At 46.0% G+C, this 16,844-nt stretch overlaps 1 protein-coding gene across 3 annotated transcripts in view; it reads left to right on the top strand.

Moving 5' to 3' along the window:
- The first annotated feature begins 1,262 nt into the window (after positions 1 to 1,262).
- LOC129170501 (collagen alpha-1(XXVII) chain B-like) overlaps positions 1,263 to 16,844 on the top strand; it is a 77,919-nt gene continuing 62,337 nt past the window's right edge. For all 3 annotated transcript variants that reach the window (XM_054758167.1, XM_054758169.1, XM_054758166.1), the window contains exons 1-4: positions 1,263 to 1,666; positions 3,900 to 3,970; positions 8,896 to 10,406; positions 12,191 to 12,244. In XM_054758167.1, coding sequence (XP_054614142.1) covers positions 1,614 to 1,666; positions 3,900 to 3,970; positions 8,896 to 10,406; positions 12,191 to 12,244 — 1,689 coding nt within the window. In that variant the 5' untranslated portion in view covers positions 1,263 to 1,613. The remainder of the gene's footprint in view (positions 1,667 to 3,899; positions 3,971 to 8,895; positions 10,407 to 12,190; positions 12,245 to 16,844) is intronic.

Below are 16,844 nucleotides of genomic sequence, written 5' to 3'. Positions count from 1 at the left end.
GCCATTGGCTGGACACCAGTCCAGGGTGTACCCTGCCTGTCGCCCCTGGGATAGGCTCCGGCATACCCCTGCTACCCTAATGAGGATGAGCCATAGAAAATGGATGGATGGCATTTGATTATTTGTATTAAAAAATGAATCGCATGTGCACACACATCAGCGAGGACCTCACCTGGTCTCACAACACCCAACAAATTCTGAAGAAGTCCCAAAGGAGACTGTACTTCCTGAGAAGACTGAGGAAATTTGGCATGTCCACCACAATCCTGAGTTGCTTCTACAGATGCACTATGGAAAGTGTCCTTACCGCCTCCATCACTGTTTGGTACGGTAACTGTACAACACGTGATAGGAAGGCACTCCAGCGGGTGATCAAGACCTCACAGAACATTGTTGGGGCAGCCCTCCCCTCACTGCAAGACATTTATAAAACTAGAGTCCTACGCAGAACACACAACCTCATCAAGGACAGCACACATCCACAACACTCATTATTCACACTCCTACCGTCAGGCAGACGCTACAGGAGTTTGAAGTCCAGGACCACAAGGCTGGCAAACAGCTTTTACCCACAGGCCATCAGGCTTCTCAACGAAGCACTCACACACGCCGCACGCAACACACGCACACACTCATAGCACTTTATTTATTTACTTATTTATTTATTTATTTGTATTATTTATCTGTATTAATGTCTCTTCTGTTGTTGTTGCTTAATTTATTGGTATTTATGTTTCTTATGTTATTCATTTTCTTGTGTTTTCTTTCTTTTCTTGGGAGAATGAACTGAATAAGAATTTCATTGCATAGTATAACTGCCTGTTTTACTGTGCATATGACAATAAAACTCTTGAATCTTCAATCTTGTATTCTTGATGCTGTGATTTGAAAAAGACTCCTTCACGTCGCTACACACCCTCTGAAGCCCTGAAGCTGCATAACTATCTTCCTCTTGAAAGAGTATCAAAAAAGTCCTGCTAAACCAAAAGATTTGTCACTTTGAGCGAGCAGTGTTTGACACATAAATGCCAGTCTTTGTTGGACAAACGGGTCTTTTGCTAAGCTGACGTTTGCCAGCCATTTTCTGTGAGGTTCAGCCGCTGTGGTGTCAGTCGGTCATGTGATTTGAGGTTTTTCTTTTTTGGAAGGTGAACCCCAGGAGGCCAACCCCCCCACGGGGAAGCAGGGCGTGCAGTAGCAGCCTGACACCGCTGGGTGTGTAACCCGACACCCGACCGCGTCCGCAGCGGAGGAGAGCGCATTTAAAAGGGAAAGGGATGGAAGAAAGCCTCCTTACTCCGTCACCGTCTCCGACCGAACCCCGGCACCCTCTCCGGCCGCGCGTCCCTCACTCTGGATCAGCCTAAATGAATGAAACACTGGGGAATACCCACACGTACGCCAGCGGGGAGACTCTGTGTCCAAACATCAGTCCACAAGGATTTTATGTCGGGCTTGACAAGCTGTAGTCAACATGCGTTGTCCCTCCCGGAGCTTCACCCCGAGCTTTTCAGATGTGTGACCGGCCACCGGTGTCTTGTGCCCGCCCTCGCCAAGGAGTCACGCTGTGATTGACGGATCAGGTGTTTGACTGCCAGGACAAATGAATACAAATGAATTTAGGCACCCGAAGGAGAGATTGCAAAACCTCTCATCTAGACACAAAGTAAGTTATTTCACGTTGTGTGTTGTTTTTGGAGGGTGGGCACGTGCTCCATGCATGGGGTACACCTGGGATGGCTGCTGTCCTTCAGTGTTTCCAGTTCTTGCTGTGTGGGAGCAAATTGGGCTGTCTGTTCATTTGCTTTGAGTGGATTACTTCATCATTGAGTTGCTGCAGATAGGACATATACTGTATTCCATTCCTCCAAATTGTCCTCCAGAGTTCAGTCCAAATTGCGCCACAAAGAAGCATCGACCTTGATTAAATACAAATCCCAGCTTATGATGCAAAGTGGCTAATGATCATTTCTCATTGACAAGGAGTGTTCATCAAAGCAACCAGTCACAGTCCATGCAAGGTTGTCAGTCATTTCAAAACCCCGCATGGTTGTGTTTGTGTGCTTCAGTCGTCACATTTCCGACTTTATTCTGGGGAATCTGTATTTTCAGGATGCACCAAAGTGAAACACGTACCGTTGGGCATTGTAGCATCACCCCAGCATCTCAAATACTAAACCATGTGTTTAAGCAGGAATAGCTGGTGAGTAAACAGCCTTCGTGAGGACATAAAAAGCCTGTTGTGCTCCTCATCGACTCCTCGAAGTGCCGACTCATCCATAGGAATTTTCCACTGTGTGAGTGCGCTAACAGGATCACCTTTGGGAAAATCCTTCCCAATGAACGACTGTGTGAGGCTCGCGAGCATCTCTCGTGTCTTCCCGCTCTTGAACTGGTTTAGAGATGGTACGGGGGTGGAGGGGTATGCTGTGTTGTTTTTTTTTGGAAGGGGAGCTCTTCCGGAAGGAAACAGTGATGTTAAAAACACACCTGGTCCACAGGGAGAGCCGTGAATGAAGCAGGAGGAGAGGATGTGAGATGTGACGATGTAGATGTTATTGTCATTATTCTCTATTTAATCTACTTTCAATTTATCGGCCGTATTGCAGTGGCTTGGCTTGATTGATCAACTCTTGGACCTGTGGCTCCCCGGGTCCACCGCTGGAGCTCTTTCCAAAATAAACACATGTCTGAGATGTCACGATGTAATTGTCTCGATTGAACCCATCCATCAGAAACAAGAGGGGAAACTGGAGACCGCAACCAGGACTCGTATCAGCACCTTGGTCAAGGCTCGAAATAACCCAGCATGTTTTTGTCTGTGGCGGAAAACCAAGCACGCAGAGAAAACCATTGCAAGCGTTGGGGAAAACATGCAAACTCCACACAGTGAGGGTGCTCAGAACAGTCCGAGCTGGACGCCAACCAGGGACCTTCTTGTTGCGAGGGTGCGAAGTGAGTGGTCGTCACTGCTCATGCTAAAAGTCCATGTCTTTCCCACTGTGCTTTTGGAACGCAATATACACGTTGGACTGACATGAGGGGGGGTCTTACTGCCTTGCATTTTGTCCACTCAGCTAATCTGAAAGCTCTCAGTGGCAGTCACCTCGTAGCTCACGGTTGCAGTGTTGAAACCACATGTAGATTCATTTCAGCAGCCGCCACTGAAACCTAAACCATCATCTGCCAAGGAGAAAGCGCCGTAAACACTCTGCGTGGATTGAAAACCAGCAGGAACCTCTGCATGCTCAGTTTCAGTGAAGCGAGAAGTCGCACAAGGTGCCACATGATTGGAATTAAGCCTGATTAGCCACATTAGCCGCAACTTTTACATGTAAACATACGACAGTCATCATCTTTCCCACATGTGTGTGTGTATTTGGAGGGCCGTGTCTGCCACAGCTGCTATGCACATTTCCTCCTCCAGTGTGTGTGTGTGTGTGTGTGTGTGTGTGTGTGTGTGTGTGTGTGACATACGGTGGTAAACAGTGGCTCTCCCGCCTGTCACCAGATCCCCCACGAGCTCTCAGTCTGTCTGCACACCCGGATGTGGTGAGGGTGTGGGGGGGAGGACACTTCTTCTGGTTTTCAGCCTGCATGTGTGCGTTGTTATTCTTGGGATGACGGCTGATGGGATCAAGTGTAGTATTTCTTTCTTACAAACCCACAATCTGCTGGGTTTTTTCATGTCTTTTTGCTTTTGACTTGCAGCTTGCTGGAGAGTGTTGTTTTCCACGTTGAAGCAGTAGCTGGGCTTTGGTGTTATTGGAAACCATGGTGAAAAGAAACGTTCCATATAATTACCAGTATTCCCTAAACCTGTGCTGGCTGGCGGTGAAGTGTTGGATCGCTTTCACGATGACCCTTCTAACAAGCTCTTCTCTCTCTCTCATTCGTAGGAGAGCCCTCTTGCTCTGCACCGTTCTATACTGTACTTGTTACCTGGGACTTACACAAGTACACTCTGAAGGTAAGACCTTTGCACCCTGCTGCTTTCTCACACCTCCCCTGCACATTTATCAATGCTAAACCCGCACAAGCACATGAACACCTTGCAGTGGGAATTGGGGCAGGAGCACATGAGGTTGAGTCATATAGAATTCCAAGCTATTCTCACTCAAAGTCTGTATCAAGACACAGAATGTTACTGTAACGCTGTGGGCGAGGCTGGAAGAGGAAGTCATGCGTTTCGGTTTGACCTTGATTAGTCTGGATGGAACACAGACAAGATTTGTGACTGATATGACATGATGGGACCTGATCCAACCCTTCTCCAGCCTGAATGGTACTAGGTGGTGCTGCTCTGGCTCTCGGAGAGTTTAGACCTGTTTCTTCATGTGATGTAGGTCAGACCGGTGCTGATTCAGGTCTTCTGGGTTAAAGGGGTGGTCCTCGGGTTACGTACGAGTTCCGTTCCTAGAATGTGATGTAAGTCGGATCTACAGTACCTCCATAGTACCTAAATGAGCTCCTCAGTCACTCACGCTGGACACAGAGCAAGTGAAAGACATACAAATGATTCAATGCAAGAATGAAGTGGAACAGTATTCACAAAGAGAACAATTCCTTACTTTTATCCCTGCGGTCGTCCTGCACACTGGTAGACGTGTCAATAATGAGAGCACTACACTGCTTATGTTGTTCTCACTGTCCCTTTCTTAGCAGCACATCTTTTCACATGTTGAAAAACACCACAATAGTACAATGCTTTATACCAACACAAAAACATCCCAGCATGCTTTGTTGTAGTCCAAATGGTCATGGTTTTGATGTTATTATACTTTTATTTTGTACAGACAAGTTGGAATCGTTTCAAAGTTGAAGACAGTTAAACACTTGTCATTTGCGTTTGAATCGGGCACCTTTAGTAGTCTTTAGTCTGCAGATGACAGGAATAGTTGAAAGTGGCAAGAGTACTTTTTTTGTGCACGTCACCATAAGCCTGCTGTTTGATGAGGTCCACCCGACTTCATGCTGTTTTCCAACCAGACAAGCCCGCCAGCCTCGTCTTTGACACACGTGTATTCATCTGCCGTGCGCACGGAACCACGTCTCTCTTTCTTTTTGTACAGCACCAATAATCAATGGCAGTGTGTACGTAATCACGGATGGCAATATAACAATTCTGTACACTGCGAGTCAATCTGTGGCCTTCAAAATGGCCTGATGGTGATAAAGTTGGCCCCTATTTATGGTGGCTAACTGGTTCCAGACCTGACCATGATAAGTCGGGCTCCACAATGTAGGATTCAATATTAATAAATGAAATATTTTCATAATTACAGCATAGAAAACTTGTTTATGACTTTCTAAATGCAGTTTTTACCATTATTATTGCTATGCAGACATGAAATAACACCCTTATAGTCACCTTTATACTCCCATTATTATTTCTTTATACCACATTGCCTAACTTTAATGCGCAGACTAGCATGCAAGCTACGAGCTAACTAGTTAGCCTCCGATTTATTTATTCTAACCTTAAAAGAATAGGTTCGATTTTTTTTGACATGAAGTTGTGTGACAGTGGAGTGCATCAACACCCCAACTGGTCCTGTGAGCCAAGTTCTGGTCGGATTTCAGTGATGAGGAATGTAGTTCCGGTTGGTTGGTGGGGCCACTTAAGTCAAGAGTCTGGCTTCTCAAAACGATATACGTTCAAAAGAGTAATACATTTCCATCTCAAGAAAATCAGACCTCACAAATCGCTCGGGGCTACTTTTCTCGTTCTCGTTGCATCAGTGCGTGCTGTCGCCTGTCAATTCTTGTGTATGTGATGAAGATAGCTGTGACGCTCACATCTTAATCCACCATGGAACACATACGTAAACAAGATGGCTGCGACGCTCGCACAGCGGATGAAGAACTGTCCCTTTAAGAAAGGGTTTCAAACAGAGTGGTAAGAAGCCAAAGAATGACCACTTCAATCTGTCATATTGAACATGCAGTGTTAAGGTAATGTCATGTAAGGTAATGTCTCATCAGTGTAACGTTACTGATACCTAGTGACCAGAATATTACATATGACTTGTCTTTCAATATTTTTTTACTAGTAGTAGTCCATAGTCCACCACAAAACATTTATCATTTATGAATTTATACATTTTTGGAAAAACACAGAGCGAGGGAGCGATTTTCAAATGGCGTTGTAGCGAAGGATGACTGTGTAGTCAGAACGGGCTACTTTCCATCTGAAGTCTTGGATGGAATCCAACAAAGAGAAGCACAAAGAAGCAAGACTGCACCTTGACCGTGAATGAAATCACCAGAAATTTAAAAATCCTGGCCTTGAAGTCAGAAAAAGAAGACATGTTTCCATCCACCCACTTTCTGTAATGCTCATGTCTGCAGAAAAGAGGACATCCGGTCACCCGACCTGATATGAGTCACGGTCAGCAGGATGGCGAGGTTACGTTTTAAGAGGGAAAAATGTCTTTTACGTTGCCGTGTTAGGTGTTGTGTAAGGTCGGTCTCAGGACTCCTGGCGCAGGCGTAGGTGTGGAATCTCGTCTTGGCTCCAAACCCGACTCGTACTTTGTGTGTTTTAATCAAAACTTTTCATTTTGGTCTTAATGAATTATGCCCAGAAGTGCCTTTCAATGTCAGAAATGGCCAGTTGCCAACTACTGTACTTTCTATCTTTTCCAACACCCGCCATCTGTGTGTGTGTGTATGTGTGTGTGTGTGTGTGTAGTCACATCTGTGCAACACACTGTACATCTCAAACCATATGGCTAATGTATGCCCCAGTCATAATAAAGTGGTAGTCAAATAAAGACAACAGAAGACACATGTAATGCAATAGCTGTCTCGCTGCCAAGTGCAGTTGTCTTCCCCCCCAGGGGAGACCACACAGACAGGGAAATGTGGATTGGTAGATGTTATACCCCAACTCAGTCTATTTTATAAAGCCCTAATGTTTTTTGGTAAGCATAGAAAGTTTAAAAACCATAAATGGCCGCCTATAGAAACTCCATCTTGCTGACTTTTCACCGTGCAAGTCCTGAACGGTACTTGAGGGCGACGTCGTGTGAAGAGATGTGTCTGCATCAGTTGCACGCAATAATTCCAGATTTGTTCTTCTTATTGCATGATAACCCTCCGTCCGATTCCAGACTCATTTTTCAAAACTTTCCAAAGTCTGACCCCTCCCCCTTGGTCTTATTGAACAAGTCTTGCATTGTACCAAGCTAACGATACAAACGTTAGGATCCTACTTTGTATCCTCTCATCTTTCCTGCTTTCTGGCATCTCATCAACAATGCCTGCCAACTCTTCTCCATCTTTTCACCAGCAGCGCTTCCGAACACATGTCCCCATTAGACAGGGCCCGATGATCACAGGTCAGGCCGAAGAGAGGGAACCCGGAGACAAAAAAGATGTAGGGGGGGCTGAGGTCTGACATCACAGCTCACGCTGAAAGAGCGCCGTGACCCTTTGCAATGAAACATTGAACACGGTCAAGGTTGAATGGGATTCTGAAAACTGTTTTCCTCGCTTTCAGGCGTCCTCACTTGGGGTCAAATTCTGAATGCCCGACTCGCTTTATTGGTGAAAGGGTCAAAAGGGGAAAAAGATGCGGGAGGTGATGCTGATTATTAACCTCGTAAAACCTTGAAACAAAGACTTTGTTTTGCTTTAGGAGGCGAAAAGGTCCACAAACGAGACCTCAGTTGCATTACATTGAATGGATATGGCACCAAGCAATGGCAGCACTATTCATAGGTCCAACACTATAGCCCATGCATTTAGTACCCGTTAACCCCCCCATGAGGGAAGAGATTTGCAAGTATGTGCAGTGGGCATTAAAAGGGCCATCATGAAAAAATTCTATTACTGTTCTTTTTTTGTCTGTTAGTCATTTAGTTTGGCTTGGAGTTGCAGTAGACGGTGGACACGAGCAATTTGGCGACCTCAAACCAGCAAGTTTATTTCTGTCTTTGGCAATATTTTTGTTCAACTGCGACAGTTAAGTTCACTTTCTGGACAGCTTTTCTTCCTGAATGGTAAGTCAGACTTGATGTACCTGCCATGTATAAGAGCAATGTAGATGCGTTTATTTTGTACGCTTGATGTTCATCCATCTCCTACCGCTTATCTGAGGTCAGGTCGCAGGGGCGGCAGCCTTAGCAAGGAAGCCCAGACTTCCTTCTCCACGGCTACTTTGTCCTGCTCCTTCCGGCGGATTCTGAGGTGTTTCCAAGCCAGTTGAGAGACATGGTCTCTGGAACATGTCCTGGGTCTTCCCAGGGGCCTCCAACCGGTCGGACACGCTCTGAACACCTCCCCAGGGAGGTGTTCAGGAGGCATCCTAACCAGATGTCCGAAACACCTCATCTGGCTCCTCTCAATGTCAAGGAGCAGCGGTTCTACTCTGAGTTTCTCCCGGATGATGGTGCTTCTCACCTAATCACTCAGGGAGAGCCCAGCCGTCCTACGGACAAAAGTCATTTCCGCTTGTACCCACCATCTTGTCCTTTGGGTCACTACCCAAAGCTCATGACTGTAGGTGAGGGTAGTAATTTGGGAGCTTTGCCTTTTGGCTCAGCTCTTTTGGCTGAGGTACTTCAACTCCTCCACTTGGGACAGGATCTTATCCTCCGCTTGTTGTGTCTTCTTTCATGTATGTCTGCTGAAGTCAGCCCTGTATGCATGCTCTTCTAATGTAATAAACTCAAACGTGGCATCTGTTCCTTCTCTCTTCTCCTACCAGCACTTTTAAACAGCTTGGTAAGGGCATGTCCAGTTCTATTAATTTGACTTGGTGGAGTTAGTTGCAAGGCAAAATGAAATAATTTAGCAAACACATGACAAATACTGTAAATCAATTTCTTCTTTATTTGTACTGTTATCCAGTTTAAATGTGCGTCTAACACCCTTTTCCTTTCTACACAGATGTGGACATCCTCCAGAAGTTGGGGCTTAGGGGAGACAAGCCGTCACGCTCCGTACCAGCTGGGGTCATTCCGTTCAGATCTGGGATCATCCTCAACCAGCAGGCGCACATCCAAAGTCCACTGCTGTCCATCTCCCCGCCAACGTTCTGGACCAACGCAGCACTGGTCCTGAGTGTGAGCTCACACAGGGTCAACAGTGCCTTCCTCTTCACCCTGCTCTCAGAGAAGAACAAGCTTCTTCTGGGCTTGCAGCTTGTTCCAGGAAGTCTAGTCCTTCACACGGGACCAAACACTTCTGTCGCTCTGCCCTATGAACCCCATGACGGCCAGTGGCACCAGCTGGCGTTGGGAATTAATGGACAGAAAGTGATTCTATATGCCTCCTGCGGAGAGCAGAGTGTTCATGCGGACTTTGGGTGGGACAATGAGAAGGGACTGGCCCCGGAGCGCCAGGACTCCTTCCTGCTGGGGCGGTCGAGCCAACATCAAGCTTCAGTGCACTTTGAAGGAGCCATCTGCCAGTTTGACATGATCCCTTCTGCCCAGGCAGCTCACAACTACTGCAAGTACATTAAGAAACAGTGCAGGGAAGCCGACACATACAGGCCTAACCTTCCACCCTTGCTGCCCATCTTACCCCAACAAACCAACATATCATCTGCAGCTGCTCCTAAACATGGTGGCCCGGAAACTGCCAAGAAGGCCGCTGGGCTAAACCTTGCTCGGAGTGTTGCGGCTGCTGCCTCTGCTGTCCGATATTTAGCCCCTACCCAAACAGTAAAACCCACCCTTGGGACCACTCCTACACCTTTGCTGGAAACTGTAATGCCAGTCACAGCCCAGCTTGACCTCCCATCTCCTCCAACCAAGGCCAGAACCGAAACTGTCACAGCTCCACTCAGAACCACAGTATTCCCAACCAAACCACCTGCTACAAGGCCATCCGCCTTTAAAACGACAAGTCAGACATCCCCCAAAATTACATCCCAAAAGCCTACTCCACAAAGCGGTGCCAAAAAGAAAATTGCTGTCATGGAAAAGAAGAAGAAATCTACTCTCCCAGTCACTGCTAGCCCCAAACTATCCAAGACAAAAACTGGCAATATTTTATTAGATCAAAGTCCACCTCTAAAGAAACCACAACCAACGTCAGCCAAGAAAGCACCCACCAAGCCCAAAGTTCCACCATCCAAAGCCACTCTTACCAAACCCAAGTTAAACCCTGTCAAAGCACCCCCATCTAAACCAGCAGTAACCAAAGTGAACCCCTCAAGACCAACCATCTCCAAGACTACTGCTAAAACCGCCAAGCCAAACCCCAAACAGGTCACCAAGCCCACCAAGCAAGCCAAAACCACCAAGGCCCCGGTGACCCCACAGCCTACCAGACCTTTGTATCATGTTGTAACATCACCTGCCACAGACAGCTTCCAGAGCTGGGAGGTAACACCGACTCAGTTCTCCCTGCTTGCTGGACCTGGAGGAGAAAAAGGAGAACCGGGCCCTTCGGTAAGAAGTTGGTAAACGACATAGAGAAATACTATGGATGACTTGGGTTTTGTAATGTATTGACAATTCTGTGACGGGCAAAATTCATCAACCTGCCTGTTTTGATGAGGGGGTTTGATGGTTTGGTGTAAGCGGTGGCCATCACAGTCCGTTTTGGTCGGTCTAGTCTCTGAAGGTTAATATAGCCCTGCCTCATTTCCCACACGGGTTCTGTCCCTGGTTTGCTCCTTCTGTGCACTGAGGCCTTTAGGCTGGGCCTGACGTGTCAGGTCTGACACCTTGCCGTCTTTGCACCAGATTCCTCTGTCATAGCGGGCGAGTGGAGGTCGCACGGCCTTCCTTCAAAGCCAGGTCAAGGGTCAAGTCAGTCAGCAAACACAATCACTCAGCAGGAAAGGCAGTCAAAGCCTATATCACTTGGAGCATAAATACCAAGGCACTTACACCTTTACCGTAGGTTTCAGTGCTTGAGTTCTTCTCATTTCCGTCTAGGTCCTACTTACTGGCAGAGTCGTGACAAAGAAGTTGTTTGGTTGCATGTCATGTGTGTATCTTAAGCTCCCTTTGTGATCGACTCACCCAGGATGGTGCTTCTATAGTTGCTGTGGCCTGTCATTTCCTGGCCAAGATTACAGATTGTGGTATGATTCATCTTTGGGGCGATGCCCACAATGCTGACGTGACCATCATTTACAGGACTCTACCTGCCATCACAATGGCAGAGTTGTGCAGGTTGGGGTTACAGTTTGTTACGTGCAGTTACGGTATCAACTGACTTGTTTGGTATGTGAAGGATTGGAGTGTTGCATACTGTACCTATGTGTGTCTTCATGCTCCCACTTCATGCTCCAAATACGCTGGCACCATTTCAACCAACGACCGAAACAACAGTCAGCTGATGCTAAAACACTGTTGGTCTTGTCACTGTGGCATTGCTTTTTCAGTCTTATTATCATCTGGACTCTTATCCTTTCCTGGAACTGGTTTTAAACACCATGTCTGTTCGTATGATTGACAAATTTGTACTTTTAAGAAGAAAGGTGCCTTCTGACGATGCACTAAGGATGAAGAGGACGCAAACGAGAGCCAGAAGCGTGAAGCCGGACCGGGACGCGTGTTGATGTTGACAGGTCCCCGGCCCACCAAAAGAGCGCACCACCTGTACTAAAGGGGTGGTCTCCAGCCAGGGGGTCATTGTGGAGGAGAGATGGGAAGAGGGGCCCAATTAGAAGCCTTGGGGTGACAGGAAGTGGAAAAGAGGCATTCCAAACATAGGAAGAAGTTGTGATTGCAATGAGAGGCTGGCATTGTTTAGAAGGGGTCACACATCCATGAATGTGCTGGACTGATTGTTGATGACGTAATCTTGTCACCTTTTAAAAAAGTTCCCAAACTTGCCTTACAGAAGCTGGCATTGAGAGCCCCTGGCAGGCCTCAGCAATCTCTTGTTTTTCTTGACTTTTCCTCTTTTTTGATTAAAAGACAACGATTGAGCGCGATAAAGGAACACAGGGGCATTCAGCGGCACAGGAAGTGAGCTGTTATTTCTACTGTTTCCTGCCCCACTGGCTCCAATTTTCCTGAGGGATAAGCCTCAGCTCTCATCACCTGCTGATGGAATTACCAAAGGGTGAAAAGGTGTCACCACTGCACAGACGGAAAAGCACAGGGGTCTCAGTCACCCAATGGTTTTGAATGAATGTGTGTGTGTGTGTGTGTGTATGTGTGTGTACAGTGCCAGTCAAAAAGGCAACACTGACTGGATATTTTCTTTTCTACTGCAGGGGCTTCAAGGACCTCCAGGGAAGCCAGGCCTTCCAGGCAAGCGGGGTCCTCGGGTGAGTCGTCAAGCGCCTCCTATGGATTTGTGTTGCATGTGAATGCTATTTGTGGTTACCTTTGTGTGTGCTTGTGTTTGCTCCTGCTGTCAAGTGTGCATGTTGACTGAAGACACAAAAGTGATACACTGGAAGCTCTGTCAGTCTGCTCCAGCTTCCAAGTTGAATTCCCTGATTGTTCTGTGGAGTTACAATAATAACCCAGCAAAGCTAAAATCTCCACAAATCTCTGCTGGCTGACACACACGCACACACACGCACACACGCACACACACACACACACACACACACACACAAGGTTTTCCTATGCGAGTGCACTGACCATATTCAGCACGGGGCTGTGAGGGGTGACCTCCCACCCCAAAGCATAAACAGGAAAGCTCGTATAAAGGCGGCCTTTGAAAAGGCAGCCTGTGCCACAGGATGCCCAATAAAAGCACGGTAAGCAGACAGAGAACACATGGCTCCACTGGACCTTCCTCTGCTGCCTCGGCTCCCCCACAGCTTTTAAACAGATTTTAAAAATCACACAGCAATCCTGCAAGTCAAATCAGTCTTCAGCCAAACTCTGGTGCGGTTTTGGTTCTTTTTAAAACCAATGTTGCGGTATACGAAAATGTGACATTTTACGGGTTCCATGTCAGTACTACATATCACTTGTACTTCAATATGTTTTGGCTAATACCAAATGGCCATCATTCATTCATTCATTCAAGGAAAACGGTGATATCGTGAGGGAGTAATGATCGAACCGCGATATTGCGAGGGACGACTGTACGCCGTTGTCGGAACATTTATTGTTCAAAACTGTAATTATCCAACATCGTGTTGCAGTTCAATTCCAAATACCAGAACATGGAAATAGCATCTGCAGGGGACTTCAAAGAAAAAGCAGGTATTGGCTTTGTTTTCTTTCACATCATTCCAAAAGGAAAGTAGCTAGTTTTAGTCCTTGCTTCTAAAACGACACCCAAGATACAGAGAACAGGAAGAACTGGTGTCTTGCTAGTAAAGGAGCGAATACCTGAAATCGGTAAACGGTCATCCCTCGCTGCTTCTCGCATGGAATTTCGCAGCTTCACTCTATTATGGTTTGGTGGTTGAACAATCGTCCGAAGTGGACACCTTTAAGCAAATCTTAGGTACTGTTTTGCCTCAGTTAAGCATTTTGAAGCATAAAAATGGCTAACTCCACTAAAATACAAATATCAGGCATTGAAAGACGTTGGGATTACAGGTAGTGTTCTACACTGGCCACTAGGTGTCAGTAATGTTACAAGACACGCACACTGGACTTGATTGCCAGACAAACAGGCTTTAATTTTCAGGTCTTTATCATCTCACAACAGACACAATAATCCCGAACAAGCCAAGCCAAAACTCAACTCTGAACCCTGACGTCACTTCCTGTCCGCCCCTCACTCAGCTCCCCTAGCACCGCAACACATTTACAGCAACGTGTGCTCACACGAGTGTTATTTATGACTCATTTTCTCCTCTTATGTCTATTATATTAGGTCATGCACATGTAAGGGTGGCTGTAGGGGTGTTATTCCACGTCTCGAGGGCTCTAATCATGTTAAAGCTATATTTAGAAGGTTGTAAAGAGGTTTTCTGTGCTTTAACTACAAAAAGATTCCTACTAATATCCTGCTTTGCAGAAATTCACTGATCACAGCTTGGTCTGGAAGCCATTAAGTGCTATCACTGACTCTATGACTATGATGACTCTATGGCTCTATGGCTCGATGGCTCTATGTTCACTTTCACAGGTTTTTTAGCTACATTAGATTGTGTTTTTTTACCGTACCATCAGCGGCTGCCATGCTATAGACAGTAAAAAGTTGAAAATGGTGCAGAAGGCGGTGCATTTAGTTTGCTATTTTCGCTAAAGTGACACAAAATTGGTGGTATTCCACGAGGTGGGAAAAGCAAATCGGTCGTATTCCCGCTCTTTGCCGGAATTGTTGTATTGTGCTTCCGAAGCGAGTCCAAATGATGGATGTTGCGTCGGTCCTTCACGGCAGCTCCTCCTATTGGCTTTCAGCCATGTTTGCTTAATACAATTTTGCATAAATATTGGGTCACCAACAGGCGATAGAATTCAAATCTCTACTGTAGAACCAAACTGATGTTGTTTCTGTGGACCAGTACCAGTAAGGTCCTTTGTCATCTCTCTTTTTGTGTGCATTTGTTTATCTGTCCCCCACCTCTGCACATGTGCACGTATGAGGGGGTCTTTGTCTGGCTCTCGTTAAAGCTATTTAAACCCCTGCAGTACCTCCCGTCCCGTCCCGTCTCATCCGGTCCGGTCCCATCCCATCCCATCCCGTCCCATTCCATCCTGTCCCATCCCATCCCATCCCGTCCCGTCCCGTCCCGTCCCCTCCCGTCCCATGCCGTCCCATTCCATCCTGTCCCATCCCGTCCCATCCCATCCCGTCTCTCGTATCGGCTGGACTTCTTGTGATTCTACTTAAAATAAAAATGTGGCAATCTAGCTGTGGGACGCTTGGTCAAATACAGGAGTGGGGTTTGTTCCACTGTGTGACTCCTCCAGCTTTGTTTGGATCCTGGGTATTTATTTATACCTCTTTGATATTTGGTGAAGTGCTCATGTCTCCTCTAGTCGGCGGTGGGTTAGACGTGGTCCTTGTCAGGCCGAGCAGAGGCACAAACAATGACAACGAAGCCTCGGCGGTGAAGGATTGAAGGGCTTGTGAAGTCACTGCTTGTCTGACTGAGCGTTTGGGCGCTGCATGCAGCTTCACGTGCACCTGCACCGCCTGGCAGCAGCCACTTTCAAGGTGATTTATTCCAAATTTCACTACAAATGCTGCAGCCTCATACTTTCTCCCTCACAGAGAGCAGGCAACTTTTTACCCCTTTCAGTTTTGTTTTTTTTTCGTGCGTGACCTTACGTGGCCTTGGATTACGGGAAGGCTGCGTGATGACACAGAGAGCACCATTGAGCCCGCCAGGCTACACCCATGAACCTCGACCCCTGATCCCCACACATGCGAGTGTGAGACGCCGTCGCCACGGCGACTGCTGCCCGCACATCTGTGCGGAGCGGGGGCGGGCGGTTGGCGGCACGTCCGTCTGAGCTCCTTGGCGTCTGTTTGAGGGCGTGTGACGATGGCGGTGGCAGGGAGGTGCGAGAGGACGCCAACGAAGACTGACCCCTTTTGTTCGTAGCAAACAACTCCGGGCCAGGCTTGTTTGTTAACAATGGTAATCAGATTAATCACAGTTTTCAAATGAATTAATCATGATTAATCACCATTTGCAACTATGTGTGAAGTATGCCCACTTTTACTGTGTTTATGTTCCTGAAAGAAAAACAAAAAGACAGGACAGGATTGTATTGAAGTGAAAACGTAAAGCTAGCAAACGTGCAGTATTGACCAACACTGGTCTCTTTAACCGTAGCACAGCATTGGAATCACACGTTAACCGTGTTGTTATGAGCAATGAGGGGTTGCGTTCATCTTTTGAGTTTATTTTCTGGGATTTCCGAGCACACTTAAACGCAGCAAATTGCACTTGCGCATGAAGAGTTGCAAAGTGAGTGGTAAGGACGTGCACTAATTGTTTGTCTTTCTGTTAGTTTACACCACACGCACACGCGTGATAACAACGTCGTGGTGATGTTCAGCGTGTCTGTTAAGTGGTCGAGATGCGTTCACGATGCGTTCCGAGGCTGAGCGGACCACGGGCGTGTTGTCCTGTCAGTGGGAGACGCGTATGTGCTGTTGACGTGTTCAAGGTTAGAATGAAGTTCTGAAAGAGCGGCAGACTCTGTGGGGAGCCACACTGCGCCACCGTCTGGTGCCATAACGGAGAGGTGTGACTTGCCGTGATACGTTTGCATTAATTATGCAAAGAAATGATGGAAAATTCATGAGATGTTTTAGTCGCTGCCGTTAACGCGCTCTTTTTGACAGCCCTAATTATTAGCTACAAGATTACAACGATTTTCTTTGTGACGTATAACACTATATACTGTACATACAGTATATATACAGACAGTATATATATACATACAGTATATATATATACATACAGTATATATATATATACATACAGTATATATACAGAGAGTATATATATACATACAGTACATATATATATATATATATATATATATATATGTACTGTATGTATATATATATATACAGTATATATATATATACATACAGTATATATACATACAGTATATATATATATATATATATATATATATACTGTATGTATATATATATATACAGTATATATATATATACATACAGTATATATACAGACACTATATATATACATATAGTATACAGTATATACAGACACTATATACAGTATATATATACAGACAGTATATATATATACATACAGTATATATACAGACAGTATATACAGACCCTTTCCAAAAAATGAGAATGTCATGGAAAAGTTGTTTAATTTCCATAACTCCATTCAAAAAGTTAAACTTTCATAGATTATAGATTCAGGGCCCACAATTTAAACGATTTCAAGTGTTTATTTGTTTATTTTTACATAATTTGGGCTTCCAGTTCATAAAACCCACGAAAACAGGAATTCAGGT

The sequence above is a fragment of the Dunckerocampus dactyliophorus genome, chromosome 17, assembly GCF_027744805.1.
Source record: "Dunckerocampus dactyliophorus isolate RoL2022-P2 chromosome 17, RoL_Ddac_1.1, whole genome shotgun sequence".
Lineage (NCBI taxonomy): Eukaryota > Metazoa > Chordata > Actinopteri > Syngnathiformes > Syngnathidae > Dunckerocampus > Dunckerocampus dactyliophorus.
This window is presented reverse-complemented; position numbering and strand designations above follow the sequence as displayed.